This window comes from Dasypus novemcinctus, chromosome 9, assembly GCF_030445035.2.
Source record: "Dasypus novemcinctus isolate mDasNov1 chromosome 9, mDasNov1.1.hap2, whole genome shotgun sequence".
Classification (NCBI taxonomy): domain Eukaryota; kingdom Metazoa; phylum Chordata; class Mammalia; order Cingulata; family Dasypodidae; genus Dasypus; species Dasypus novemcinctus.
This window is the reverse complement of record NC_080681.1, coordinates 70,699,446-70,714,333: the sequence shown is the minus strand read 5'-3', so window position 1 is coordinate 70,714,333 and position 14,888 is coordinate 70,699,446. Positions and strand designations below refer to the sequence as shown.

The 14,888-nt window shown below is 52.8% G+C and overlaps 1 protein-coding gene across 1 annotated transcript; it reads left to right on the top strand.

Annotated features, from left to right (window-relative positions):
- The first annotated feature begins 4,976 nt into the window (after positions 1 to 4,976).
- Positions 4,977 to 6,959, top strand: LOC139439627 (endogenous retrovirus group K member 8 Gag polyprotein-like). The gene has a single exon (XM_071217167.1). It carries the CDS (start codon positions 4,977 to 4,979, stop codon positions 6,957 to 6,959), a length of 1,983 nt encoding a protein of 660 aa, XP_071073268.1.
- The last annotated feature ends 7,929 nt before the right edge of the window (positions 6,960 to 14,888 follow it).

The window sequence follows — 14,888 nt, the reverse complement described above, 5'->3', positions numbered from 1 at the left end:
TTACATTTCCGTTAGCATTTTTACAAACTTTTAACCTTTTTAATATTCATATAAGTTTTACATTCTTCATATTATCCTGTGAAGAAAAATAAGTTATTCATTTTAATCTAGGCAAGAACAACTTTTTATGAAGACATACAGTTAATTTTGTTAATTAAGACTTACAATTTTTTTTAAAATTGTAGATATCTTATTAACATTTAAACTTATGTATTAATATAATAAACTTAAGTATTAATATAAGCGCTTATTTAATTTTTGGCCATTTGAATAGAGCTCTTTTAAAGATTTCTAGTAATTTATATTTACCATCCGGAGGTATCACAATATACGTTGACATTGAACGAACAGACAGACAAACACAGAACAATTACAACACATTAACAGAAATATATAATTTATTTACAGTTGACTCATAATTCTTACTTTCTTGGTATAGCTGCTTTTAAATCTTTTTTTATATAGCATATCATAGATTATACCCTTCAAGATTTTTTCTGGACTTTATGTTGCCTGTAATAAGCCAGGAGGGAATCTTTTACCTTCCTGCTCCACAGCAAAAGTGACCCTATCTATAAGGCGAGTATAGGTGTCTGGGTCCCAAAGCTGACACGTGGTAAGCCACGGATTAAAGGGGAGAAGAAGGTCCCAATATACTTGAAGCTGTTTGAAAGAGATCTTACACCGGTGAGTGTCTAGGAGACCGGCGAGAGCCCGAACTTGTGGGGCTTGCTTAGCAGATAGGATGTTACCCATTGCTAATGGCCTTTTGGAGCCGATAAGAAAAGGGGCCCTTACCTTGAGAGCGCGGTGATGGGAGCCGAGGTGCGCGGTGAGACGAGGGGTCGGAGCCGGTGGGGCTCCGACAGTGGTCGCGGGCCAAGAGAAGGCCCCGACGAGGGGAGGGCGGGATGACGAGCAGTGGAGCAAGGCAAAGGGGAGCAAGCGCAGAAGGGAGGAGGCAGAGGTGAAGGCAGGGGTGGAGGTGCTCAGGCACGTGCTCCTGAGAGTTTTATTGGCGCCTCTTAATCATAGGGGGTCGGTATAAGCCCCCGACATGGAAGGAGAAAGCCATCCAGCGATTCTCCCAGACCGCCGTGGATCATATGAGGTCACCAAGGTTCAGGAGCAGCAATGCAGAGCGAAAAGATAGGGGTGAGAAGAGAGGAGAGCGTAGGGCTATGGTAGGATTACTTCAGACGTGCAAGCGCGCGCTCCCGAGAAATCCAAGGCTCCTCTTAATCATAGCGGGTCGGTATAAGCCCCCGACATGGAAGGAGAAAGCCATCCAGCGATTCTCCCAGACCGCCGTGGATCATATGAGGTAGCCAAGGCTCAGGTAGCAGCAATGTTGCACGAGAGAAGTCCCAAGGTGAGAAGAGAGGAGGGGGTAGGGCTGTGGTAGGATTACTTCAGACGTGCAAGCGCACGCTCCCGAGAAATCCAAGGCTCCTCTTAATCATAGCAGGTCGGTATAAGCCCCCGACATGGAAGGAGAAAGCCATCCAGCGATTCTCCCAGACCGCCGTGGATCGTATGAGGTAGCCAAGGCTCAGGTAGCAGCGATGTTGCACGAGAGAAGTCCCAAGGTGAGAAGAGAGGAGGGGGTAGGGCTGTGGTAGGATTACTTCAGACGTGCAAGCGCACGCTCCCGAGAAATCCAAGGCTCCTCTTAATCATAGCAGGTCGGTATAAGCCCCCGACATGGAAGGAGAAAGCCATCCAGTGATTCTCCCAGACCGCCGTGGATCGTATGAGGTAGCCAAGGCTCAGGTAGCAGCGATGTTGCACGAGAGAAGTCCCACGGTGAGAAGAGAGGAGGGGGGGGCCGCCAGGTTATGGAGTGAGGCTGTGGTGGGGTTGCCTTGCCCCATGTTGGGCGCCAGCTGTGGCGGCTTGCTCGGTCGGTAGAGGTGGGGTCTGGCTGCGGACGAGGGGTCGGTCCAGCTCTGGACGAGGGGTCGGTCCCGCTTGGGACGAGGGGTCGGTCCCACCTGGGACGAGGGGTCGGTCCGGCAGCAGACGAGGGATCGGTCTCACAAGGGGTTGCGCGGTTCGGCTGACGGGGTCGCCCGGCGAAGCCGGCGACGAAGGGGTCGCCCGGAGAAGCAGGCGACGAACTGGGGACAAGGGAGGCCAGGCCCTTGTCGGGGGCTCTCAGGACTGGAGGGCGCACGGCAGAAGAACTACCGCGGAGACAAGGTAAACACGCAAGTCCACTTTACTGAGGGAGAGGCAACAGTTTTATAGGGGCTGGGGAAGGCTGATTGGTTGAAGCCACGCCCTGTTCTGATTGGTTGCCGGCGAAAGGTCAGTGGGCGGGGGAGGGGTGGTGGTTAGGGATTGGCTGTCGCTGTTGCTGGGGGAAGGGGCAGGGTTTCGGGATTGGTGGCTGCTGTTGCTGGGGTGGAGGGCAGACTTGAGTTTCCCGCCCACACCTGGCTGTTGCTGCTGTCGGGGGAAGGGAAAAGGGCGGGCTGGATTTTTCCGCCCACACCTGGCTGTTGCTGCTGTCGGGGGAGGGGAAAAGGGCGGGCTGGATTTTTCCGCCCACACCTGGCTGTTGCTGCTGTCGGGGGAGGGGAAAAGGGCAGACTGGAATTTTCTGCCCTGCGCCTGCGCAGGGAGAAGGAAGAAGAAGGGTGCCACCCCACAAGGCATCGGGTGGCGCCATCTGGGAGGAGGGGCGGCCGCGGAAGCATGGCTGCCGAGAAGGGGAGACCCGAGGGCACTCTGCGCCCATGCCGAGCTTCCTTCAGGGGTGGCGGTGGGCCCGACCAACCACCCTATTATGGGGGCAGCGGAATTAGGCCTACCGCGGCCGCTCCCCTGCCAGGCCAGCAAACCACACTTCAGCCGGAGGGGTGACCGCATGCAGTAGCAGCTGAGTTAATGAAATAAGTATCTATGCCTGGAGTCACCCAGAGGTTATCTCAATGCACCCCCCTACCCCACACACACACATCTGGATTGGAGCCTTGTGTGGTGGACTACTGAGGACAAGGGTCAGACTGCTGGGAACAGAAGAGGCCATACTCACTTGAAACCATTAGAGGACAAGATAGCCTTTTATAAAAGTAATACCCCGCCAGACAGCAGGAACCTTCAGGGTAACCTGGTAGTAATAACCATTAGAAAGACAGACAAATTCAGCAACAACAACCTCTGACAGAGTCTATGGGATGGAGGTGGACGTTACAGGTAAAGATCCTCTAAAGAGGTTCCATATTCGAGTCTTTCCTCCCTCTGTGGATATGTTGTCAACAATTTCCCCTCCCACTAACCCTTCAGAAATACCAAAGGAAAACCCACCAAAGGCCAGTTCCCCAATTCAGAATGATCCCAAAGCAATCAGGGTTGCGGTCACCCCTCGGGCTGAAGTGTGGTTTGCTGGCCTGGCGAGGGGAGTGGCCGCGGTAGGCCTAATTCCGCTGCCCCCATAATAGGGTGGTTGGTCGGGCCCACCGCCACCCCTGTAGGAAGCTCGGCATGGGCGCAGAGTGCCCTCGGGTCTCCCCTTCTCGGCAGCCATGCTTCCGCGGCCGCCCCTCCTCCCAGATGGCGCCACCCGATGCCTTGTGGGGCGGCACCCTTCTTCTTCCTTCTCCCTGCGCAGGCGCAGGGCAGAAAATTCCAGTCTGCCCTTTTCCCCTCCCCCGACAGCAGCAACAGCCAGTCGTGGGTGGAGAAATCCAGTCTGCCCTTTTCCCCTCCCCCGACAGCAGCAACAGCCAGGCGTGGGCGGGAAACTCAAGTCTGCCCTCCACCCCAGCAACAGCAGCCACCGATCCCTAAACCCTGCCCCTTCCCCCAGCAACAGTGACAGCCAATCCCTAACCACCACCCCTCCCCCGTCCAGTACCGCCCACTGACCTTTCGCCGGCAACCAATCAGAACAGGGCGTGGCTTCGACCAATCAGCCTTCCCTAGCCCCTATAAAACTGTTGCCTCTCCCTCAATAAAGTGGACTTGCGTGTTTACCTTGTCTCCGCGGTAGTTCTTCTGCCGTGCGCCCTCCAGTCCTGAGAGCCCCTGACAAGGGCCTGGCCTCCCTTGTCCCCAGTTCGTCGCCTGCTTCTCCAGGCGACCCCTTCGTCGCCTGCTTCGCCGGGCGACCCCGTCAGCCGAACCGCGCAACCCCTTGTGAGACCGATCCCTCGTCTGCTGCCGGACCGACCCCTCGTCCCAAGTGGGACCAACCCCTCGTCCCAAGCGGGACCGACCCCTTGTCCAGAGCTGGACCAACCCCTTGTCCGCAGCCAGACCCCACCTCTACCGACCGAGCAAGCCGCCGCACAGGGTGGTTAAGGAAGAGGACTTAAAGCAAACCATAGAAATAGAGACAGGATATGGAGATGCAAACACCTGGGTAGAATGGGTCTAAACAAAAACAACTGTTATGCTTGTGCAACAGGTCAGTCTACTGCTTATATTGTACCCTTTGCATTAGGTATGGAAGAGTATGAAAGGGATTTTTTTTTTAAGATTTATTTATTTATTGTTGTATCCTAACCTAAAATCTGCTCACTTCCCTAGTAATAGCTAACGACACAAGACCACAAGTCCGCTCACGAGTTTCTGCCAACCCCCAGCCGCCCCGTAACCATCACTCCTCCTGCTCTACCCCCGCCCTCCTCATTCTCTATATAAACCCCTGCACTTCCGTAATAAATTAGACTTGTTCTGCACTCCAGACTGTCTCCGTGGTCTCTCCTTACCACGCGTCCTCCCACGCCTTAGAAGCCCCGCTCTAGCCCACTCCTCGCCTGGGTCTTAGAGCATCATCGTCGGCCGTGCCAGCCCCTCTGTCTACCCCCGCTGCCCCCCGACCCCTCAGGGAGCGAGCAGCCTGTCATCTGGCGCCCGAACAGGGACCCCCCGCGGTGTCCGGTTCGCGCCCCGTTGCTGCCCCTTGTCTCTTCAGTCGCTGCGCTTCTAAGGTAAGGACCCCTCATTACTGGCCCCAGGCGAAGGTCATGGGCAGGCGTCTATCCTCCCATCAGGTGCCCCAAGTTAGGGCACTAGCTGCCTTACTTGATACGAACCAAGTTAAAGTCTCCTTGCGACAGCTCCAAAAGTACTGGGACCTTCTGTTGCCCTTTAATCCGTGGCTAGCCACCTGCCACCTTTGGAGCCCAGACACTTACTCGCGTCTCATTGATCGTGTCACCTCCTCTATGAAGCATAATGGCAGGTCATTTCCCCCCGGCCTCCTGCCCACCCTCGTAGCCATCCGCGCCTGCCTCCTTGGTGCGCCAGCCCCAAAGGACGCTTACCAAATTTCCACCGGGACTGCTGCGCGGCTGCTCGACTGCGACCCTAATGACGAAAACACTCCCAACTCAGATACCGAGTCCTTATCCAAGCAGCTCAATGCCGATCTTGAGCGTCACCCTCTTCCACCGCCTCAAAATGGCGAACTTACCCCCTCTTCTCCACCCGAAGACGGAGAGTCCCCACCCACAAATCCTCAAGATGGCGAACTTCCGCCTTCTTCCTCGCCCGAAAAAGGGAGGCATGAGCCTTCCAGTAAAGAGTCGGCCTCTCTCTACCCGCCTCTTCCTGCCACGCCGCCATCTTGGTGTAGACCAGAAGAGGGGCCGCCTCCATCTTGGTATAGACAGGAAGAGAGGCCGCCACCATCTTGGTGTAGACCGGAAGAGAGGCCGCCGCCATCTTGGTGTAGACCGGAAGAGAGGCCGCCGCCATCTTGGTATAGACAGGAAGAGAGGCCGCCGCCATCTTGGTGTAGACCGGAAGAGGGGCCGCCTCCATCTTGGTATAGACAGGAAGAGAGGCCGCCACCATCTTGGTGTAGACCGGAAGATAGGCCTCCGCCATCTTGTTATAAACCGGAAAACCAACCGCCACCATCTCAGCACACGCCGGCAGGAAAGCCGCCATGTTGCCAACCACCGCCATCTTATGCAACTTCATGGCAGGCCATGAATTCCTGGACGCCCCAACATCCTCGTGTTCTCGTCCAGCCAACTACGCACCTCTTTCCCTTAAATCCGGTGCCCACTGCAGTGCGCCCACAAGAATGGTTCCCATTTACCAACAACGAAATGAAAACGCTTCGAAAAGCCGTTAAAGAAGATGGAGTTGGCAGCCCTTATGCACAACAGCTGTTAGAAGAACTAGGAGCCCAACTCGTCCTCCCATACGACTGGATCTCCTTAGCCCAAGCCATTCTTACACCAGGCCAATTCATTGAATGGAGAGCACACTTCCAAGCCGAAGCAGAAAGGCAAATGGCCAGCAACGCTCGCACAGGCGTTAATGACCATCCGGATGCCTACACCGGTACCGGCACCTTTGTCGATCCAGCGCTGTACTGCAATGTCGACCCAGGATTCTGGCAACGACTGAAAACTATCGCCTTGCAAGCTTACCGAAATGTTTCCACTACGCGTCCTACTAAAATCACCCAGCTCACTCAGGGCAAAGATGAGGACTTTGCCACCTTTGTGGCCCGCGTTCTTGAAGCCTGTCAACGTAAAGTTCACGGGGAAGAAGCCCAACTTGCCCTTGCAAAAGATCTCATCATAGAGGGCAGCCTTGAAGCCTGCCGCCAAATCATCTCAACTATGCGAAACAAAGCCATCCATGACTGGGTTCTTGCATGCCGCGAAATAGACCCACAGGCCAAAACATTAGCCAGTGCCTTTGCATCAGCTATGGCAGTCTCGTCCGGATGCTTCCGATGTGGAGAGACAGGTCACTTCGCCCGCGACTGTCCTCAACCACCAACAAACCAAGCGCCTTGTCTGCCGCCTGTATCTCGTCCTCAAGGCCGCGCAAGAGGACCTTCTACCCCGTGCCCGCGATGCGGAAAAGGATTTCACTGGGCCCGTGACTGCCGCTCAGCAAACCCTCGGCAACCTTTAAACTCCCAGCGGGGCAAGCCTCAGCCCCACCCCCAAGAGGCCACCCATCAGAGAAACCCCAAGCCTTGATGTGGACGGTTCCCATCAAAAGCGCCTCCAAGCCCGTCATGGAGCTCAAAATCGAAGGGCAATGGTTAGAGGTACTCCTCGACTCCGGTGCTGAAGTCTCCTGCATTCCCTTTGAAATCGCCACCTTCAATCACTGGGCTCTTGAGCAGGGGCCTCAAGTAATTGGGGCCACAAGCTCCGCCGAGTCCTGGAGATGCGCCACTCCTATCAAATGGGAAGACCAAGAGGGCCGGCAGGGTCGCTTCCGCCCCCTCATCCTCTTCACCGTTGGCGGCATCCTCTGGGGCAGAGACATCCTCAGCCAAACGGGAGCTATCCTAACTACCGAAGCCCTTTCGCTCAATCTGCCCCCCCCCCTTATAGGGGCCACTGCTCCCATCACAACGCCTGACCCTATCCCTCTGGATTGGGACACAGAGGAGCCCATCTGGGTCGAGCAGTGGCCCTTGCCAGCCTACAAACTGCAAGCCCTCTCTGCTCTCGTCGAAGAGCAGTTACAGGCAGGGCACATTGAGCCATCCACCAGTCCCTATAATTCGCCTATCTTTGTAATCAGCAAGAAAGGCACTGGTAAATACCGCCTTCTCCACGACCTGCGTGAGATCAACAAGCACATCAAGCCAATGGGGTCACCTCAACCAGGATGCCCGCACCCCACTGCAGTCCCGCAGCATATGCATGCGGCAATCATTGACATCAAGGACTGCTTTTTCTCCATCCCTCTCCATCCACGAGACTGCCCACGGTTCGCCTTCACTGTGCCACGCACAAACCACCAGGGCGCAGCACAACGTTTCCAGTGGAGAGTCCTCCCTCAAGGGATGCGCAACAGCCCAGCTATTTGTCAGCTTTATGTAAACCAAGCCGTTAATCCACTTCGTGAAGAAACAAATGGACAAACCTACATTATTCATTACATGGATGACCTTCTTCTCGCTGCCAACGACCTGCGCAAGCTCGAGGCTCTCGTCAGCACACTCTTACATAACCTTGCTCAAATTGGTCTTAGTGTTCAGTCAGACAAAATTCGCCTTCAAACCCCCTTTCAGTTTTTGGGGTTCCACTTCCATCATTATGTCAAGCCAGTGGCACCAAAGCTTCGAGTCGCGCCAAAAATGTCGCTTACAGAACTGCAACAGCTCTGCGGCCAAATTAATTGGCTGCGCTCGGCTCTCCCAATCACAATGGCCCAAATGCAACCTCTTTTCGAACTTCTTCAAACAAAAGATTTTCCTGCCAATGCGGTCACCCGCTCCATCACCATTACCCCTGCTGCGCGAGCAGCCGTACAAGATGTCAATGAGGCTCTTCAAGCCTGTCGCCTCGAGCACTATGCTCCAGGACAGCCAATCCTTGCGTTAGTTCTTCCCACCCCAGTCATGCCTACCGGACTTCTTTGGCAAGATGGGCCATTGCTTTACCTACATACCTCCAAAAGCAAGCTTCCAAAAATTTGCCCTTTCACGAGGGCATGGATCACCCTCGCTTCCGATCTTGTGGGACTTTGCGTGCATACCTATGGAGTTCCTCCTTCTACAATTATCTGGCATTTTGATGCCAAGGCCACCACCAACTTACTCATGCACAAGGAAGATATGCAAATACTTGTAGAAACATTCCGAGGCTCCTTTGACAATCATTATCCTCACCATCGACTACTTCAAGGCCTTTCACGGCTCGCACTCTCCTCCCCGTTCCATCCGCTGCCAGCCCGCAAGCCCATTCTGTTTGCCGCGACGGCTTTCACCGATGCTTCCAAGACCTCATACGCGGCTGTCATTTACATCTCAGGATCACCTGAGCCGCGAACTCTTGTGTTCGCAAACGCATTCTCTGTTCAGGTAGGAGAGCTCCTTGCAGTCGCTACTGCTTTGCACACCTACCCTAACCAACCACTCAACATATTCACAGATAGTCTCTACACTATGCAAGTGTGCCATGCTCTGCCGTTGGCCACCTTCTTTCCAACAGACACCGCTATTGACAGAGCGCTCCAATTTCTGCAGCGTCAACTAGAGTCCAGACAGTCGCCCTGGTTCATCGCTCACATTCGAAGTCACTCTAGCTTACCTGGACCTCTCGCCCGTGGTAATGACATGGCAGACCAAGCTGTCTCCTCCGCATGTTGCGCCGCGCTCTCACGTGTAAATTATCACGAAGGACTAGTCAATGAATCACGGCTCGGAAACCTTATCAACCAAGCAAAATTACTTCATTCACAGTTCCATTTCTCCACCCGTTCCATTCACAAGCTTTTCCCAGACTTACCTATAGAAACCTGCAAACACTTGGTGCGTTCCTGCCGTACATGCGCACCTCTGCTCCCTCTTGGACCACTTCAACCCCAAGGAGCTAACCCTCGAGGCCTTCGCCCAAACTCCAGATGGCAACTAGATGTCACCCATGTTAATTCTTTCGGGTGCCTAAAATTCTTGCATGTAGCAATGGACACCTTCTCACACATGTGCTTTGCCATACCACAAACTGGAGAAACCGCCAAACACGCCATCAAAGCCCTTCGACAGGCCATCCTCTTCATGGGAGTCCCCTGGGACCTAAAAACAGACAATGGACCAGCATACCGTAGCTCCACCTTTGCCGCCTTTTTGCAACTCTATAATATCAAACACCATTTTGGCCTCCCTTACAACCCCCAAGGACAGGGTGTTGTAGAAAGAACCAACCAGCACCTCAAGCTGCTCATCCAAAAAGAGCAAGCCACCTCTCCTCACAAGTCACCAGCTGACATCATCACTGCCTGCCTTATACACCATAATCTCCTCTCCTTTGACAAGGAAGGCCTTTCCCCCACTCATAAGCACTGGGGTCCCATGTGGCAGCCCTCCCAGGTTCCCCTCATGCACTGGAAGGACCCCCTCACTAACCGCTGGCAAGAGCCAGCCCCCCTCCTTGCCCAAGGGCGAGGATTTGCTTGTGTCTTTCCAGATTCTGAGCCTCAACCATTGTGGATTCCTGCGCGTTGCATCCGACCTGCCACTGACCCCCTCGTGCCGCCATCTGACAAACACCCTACACCGCCCGCGCTGGACAATGTCGCACCTTTTGCAGTGATCAAGTTCCAGCCCTCATTATCACAGCCAGAGAACGCTGCGCCCGCGCTATCAAGCAACAGTCCACCACCGAGCACCCCCTCTTCATCTGCCCCCCGAGATGACAGCACCGATAGAGCAGAAGACTGAAGCTCGTCTATATCCAGTCCTTCTCCTTCTCATTCCTCTTCTCCAGCCTGCCTTCTCCAACCCACTCCATCAGCCTTTTAATTGGACTCTCTCCCTTTGGCAGCAGGAAAAGCTTCTCCTCGCGAACGTAACTGCCTCCTCCCCTTCCTTTACAACAAATCTCTGTAACCTCACTGGACTCATTAAGAGCCCGTCCTCTAGCCCTTCCTATAAACCATGTATGGGCTCACCCACCGCTAGCGAGTGGGGAGGGCGCAGCCCCTCTGTCTCAGGCTTCTACATCTGCCCATCCTCCACCAGAGGATGCCATAACCCTACAGACTATTACTGCCCCTCCTGGGGATGCGAAACCATAGCCTATGGGTGGTCTGGCGCCCCCAACAAGGACCCATACCTCATCTTGACTGAGACTAAGGGCTGGAACAGCATAACCCTCACGGTCAAAAATCCCTCAAACGATGTCTGGCTGTCTGGCCGCACGTGGGGAGTCCGCTTATTTGCCACAGGATACGACTATGGCGCCTTTATCATTATAAAAAAGAAGCCAATTCCCGCTCATTCCACCCCAGTAGGCCCAAATCAAGTTCTCAATCCTCCATAGGCTCAGCCTCCCTCTCCGCCCCGCTATGCCTCGCCCTCTCCTTCGCCCGGCACCTCTCACACAATTGCCCCCCTTAGCTCCCACTACCCCAAGCTTCGCTTACCCCCCACTCAGTACTCCAGCCCCCTCATTAACCTAATCAGAGCCACATACACCTCTCTAAACTCCTCCCACCCCAACCTCACTGCAAGCTGCTGGCTTTGTCTCTCCCCCTCCCTTCCTCTATATGAGCCCGTCGCCACAAACCTCACCTTCAGTGAGTCCTCTGAAAATTCCCCCACTGGATGCAACTGGAACACCTCCTTTGTCCCCTTAACCTTCCAATCTGTTTCCTCCACAGGGCGCTGTGTTCATTCTCGCCAAGGTTCCCATCCCCTCCTCAATGTCTGCTCCAATTACTCCTCTCCCAACGCTTCCGCCAAATTCTTAATTCCTCATAACACCTCCCAATGGCTTTGTACCTCCACGAGATTAACCCCCTGCCTCAACGTCGCCACCCTCAATGCCACAAATGAAACCTGTCTACTCATTCTCCTAGCCCCTTGAGTCCTTTTCCACAGTGACGAAGAGTTCTTCTCCGCCCTTCAGAATCAAAAACTCCCTGCTCACCCCCAGAAAAGAGAACCTATCACCGTCCTCACAGTTGCTACCCTTCTAGGTCTCGCAGGAGCAGGCACAGGAATCGCCGCCCTTGCCACACAATCCTCTTCCCTTTCCTCCCTCAGGCAAGCTGTCAACAGTGATATCTCCCACCTCCAAGTCGCTATCTCCCATCTTAAAACTCTCTCAATTCCCTTTCTGAAGTAGTTCTCCAAAACCGCCGGGGCCTTGACCTTCTCCTCTTCAAAGAGGGAGGCCTTTGTGCTGCCCTTGGAGAAGAGTGCTGTATATACACCAATTCTACTGGCCTTGCCGAGGACAACTTAAGAAAGGTCCGAGAAGGACTAGAGCGGCGCCAAAAAGAGCGTGAAGCCGGTAACTATTTTTCCAGAGTTTTCCATACCCTCCTCCCATACCTCCTCCCTCTCCTAGGCCCGCTAATAATAATTTTCCTAGCTCTTACCATAGGGCCCTGGGCTGTCAAGAAAATCATCCAGCTCGCCAAGGACCAAACCAACGCAATCCTCACGTCCTTCGTGCACATCCAGTACCATCAGCTCGCCACTGAAGACAGCCCCTCCAACAAGCCCTGTTCAGCCTGCCCCAAGAAGAAATCAAAGACTACTCAACCAAGAACCCCACAACGCATTCCATTGCTCCCCCAGTCCGTGCGTTCCCCACTTTAGCTACCAACCTCGCTCTCCCTCCCTGGCCGGGCAGGGGACGGGGCAGGCCCAGGTTTGAATGGCAAGCGTAGCCACACCTAGTGGGGGAAGTGTGCAGCCCACCACTCATGTGTAGCACAGCTGGTCTGTTCTGCTTGCCTGCCACTCTTTGGACCTGCCACCCGCCCCCTGTTAGCGGCCAATATAGCCTATACACGTCCATAAATATACACTCCAGCAAACCCCTCACTTACCACTTACCCCCCCACCTTCTCAAAAAAAGAAAAAGGGGCAAATGTTGTATCCTAACCTAAAATCTGCCCACTTCCCTAGTAACAGCTAACGACACAAGACCACAAGTCCGCTCACGAGTTTCTGCCAACCCCCAGCCACCCCGTAACCATCACTCCTCCTGCTCTACCCCCGCTCTCCTCATTCTCTATATAAACCCCTGCACTTCCGTAATAAATTAGACTTGTTCTGCACTCCAGACTGTCTCCGTGGTCTCTCCTTACCACGCGTCCTCCCACGCCTTAGAAGCCCCGCTCTAGCCCACTCCTCGCCTGGGTCTTAGAGCATCATCGTCGGCCGTGCCAGCCCCTCCGTCTACCCCCGCTGACCCCCGACCCCTCAGGGAGCGAGCAGCCCGTCAATTTATTTCTCTCCCCTTCTCCCCCCCTCCCCGCTCAGTTTCTGTTCTCTGTGTCTATTTGCTGCTTCTTCTTTGTCCACTTCTGTGTTTCTTTTTGTTGCGTCATCTTGTGTCAGCTCTCCGTGTGGGCAGCACCATTCTTAGGCAGGCTGCAATTTCTTTCGCGTTGGGTGGCTCTACTTACGGGGTGTACTCCTTGCACGTGCGGCTCCCCTATCCAGGGGACACCCCTACATGGCACGGCACTCCCTGCATGCATCAGCACTGCGCATGGGCCAGCTCCACACGGGTCAAGGAGGCCTGGGGTTTGAACCATGGACCTCCCATGTGGTAGACGGATGCCCTAACCACTGGGCTAAGTCTGCTTCCATGAAAAGGACTTTAAGTGCATGGTGTTCCTCTTCCAGAATGCTGCTTCTGGTGAAAATTGTAGTATGTTGTCCTCTCTCTTCCCTCTTGTCAAAAAAGGGAAACATCAAGACTGTACTGACTTCCCACCTTGATCTAAGAAGTCACTCTGTCTGTCTCTCTCAATGGGGAAAAGGGCTGCAGGACCTTGGGACCATGACACAAGTATGGAATGTGAGTGAGGATAGTACTGGCAATATCTCCAGTTTGGTCATACCTCAAGCAGACCTGTGGTGGTACTGTGGAAAGGGTGTTCTCCAACCAATACTACCTGAGAGGTGGAGCAGAGCCTGTGCCCTAGTCCAACTGGCTATCCCCTCCACCTTGGCATTTGAAAAAGAAGTGAAAATAACATCGCAGGGAGGGAGAGAGAAGAAAAGTCTAGTTGGTTCTTTTGACAGCAGATCTATCTAGACAATATAGGAGTTCCCTGAAGAATCCCAGATGAATTTAAGGCTAGAAATCAGGTAGCAGCTGGGTTTGAGTCATTCTTGTTCTTGTGGGTTACCATTAATAAAAATGCAGATTGGATTAATTACATTTATTATAATCAACAGATATTTATTAATTACACCAGGGATGCAGTTAAGAGAATTGCAGGACAATTAGATGCTACTAGCATAACGGCATTGGAAAATAGAATGGCCTTAGAATTGAAGGTAGCTGAGAACGGGGGAATCTGTATTATGATTGGAAGTAGTTACTGTACATTCATCCCGAATAAGACTGCCTCTTACAGAACTATCACTAAAGCTCTACAATATCTAACAGCCCTATATGAGGAATTAGAAGAGAATTCTGGCATTAGCAATTTACTCACAGGATAACTAAAAAAAATTAGATTGGAAAATAGAGAAGGGTTGCACCGTCCATCTTAACATCCCTCTTTATCTCAGCTGGGGCGCTTACCACAGTCAGATGTTGCATCATCCCATATGCCCAAAGGCTAGTTCAAAGACTCATTGAAACCACCTTAACCAAACAAATGTCCACACAGTATAGACAAAACAAACTACCCCTTTAAAGAAAGAGATCCCTGTGATGAAGAGTGTGAGATAGCGCTTAGAAAGTTTGAAGAATGAAAATGTGAAAACTAAAAAGATTTTAAAAGAAAGAGGAGTGATTGCAAGAGACGGGGATCAGTTTAGTTTTCACATAAAGGTAATATAAAGCAAGGAGGAAGAAAATATTAATGAAACCTGGCAGCCTACTGCTTCAGTCTCCCTTTCCTCCTTAAACTGGAACAAAGGAAACCAGCTTAAGCCAATCTTATATAGCTGGTAGAAAAGGATGCCCAAGAAAAGCTAAGTCAATACCAGCTCAGCCCTAAATCCCATTCTTTATTTGGCAAAAAGAGCAGGTAAAAACCAAAATGGTTGGAATGTAATGGGGGAAGCTGTTAATCAAAAACTGGGGGATTTGCATGGGAAAGTTAGACCTCTCAGGATAGGCTGTAACCTCTGAAATATTCAATCTATGGAAAAACAGAAGAAGGGCTTGTGTGCTAGACTCAGGGGTATAAATTGTGTCATTTTTCTTTGCTTAGGGCGCCAGCCACGTTTTCTCATTGTGTGTCCCTTCTTGCAAGATTGAGAATAAAGTCTTTTCTTCTCCACAATCGGGTAAGCCTTATTTTCTTCCAGAAGATTTATTTCTTACAGCCTAGATGTAGGGTTCTTTCATTCCAAAATTCCAAGTTGAGGGCTAGTGAATCAATGAGAGAAGGAAAGTCTGCCAGCGTTTCACATCAGCACCCCACCCGCCTATACCAACTCCTTGGTACAAGGACAGTTGAGAGGTTCC

Excerpts from the sequence above, each read along its gene's own strand:
- LOC139439627 (XM_071217167.1), top strand. The coding sequence starts at position 4,977 with ATGGGCAGGCGTCTATCCTCCCATCAGGTGCCCCAAGTTAGGGCACTA.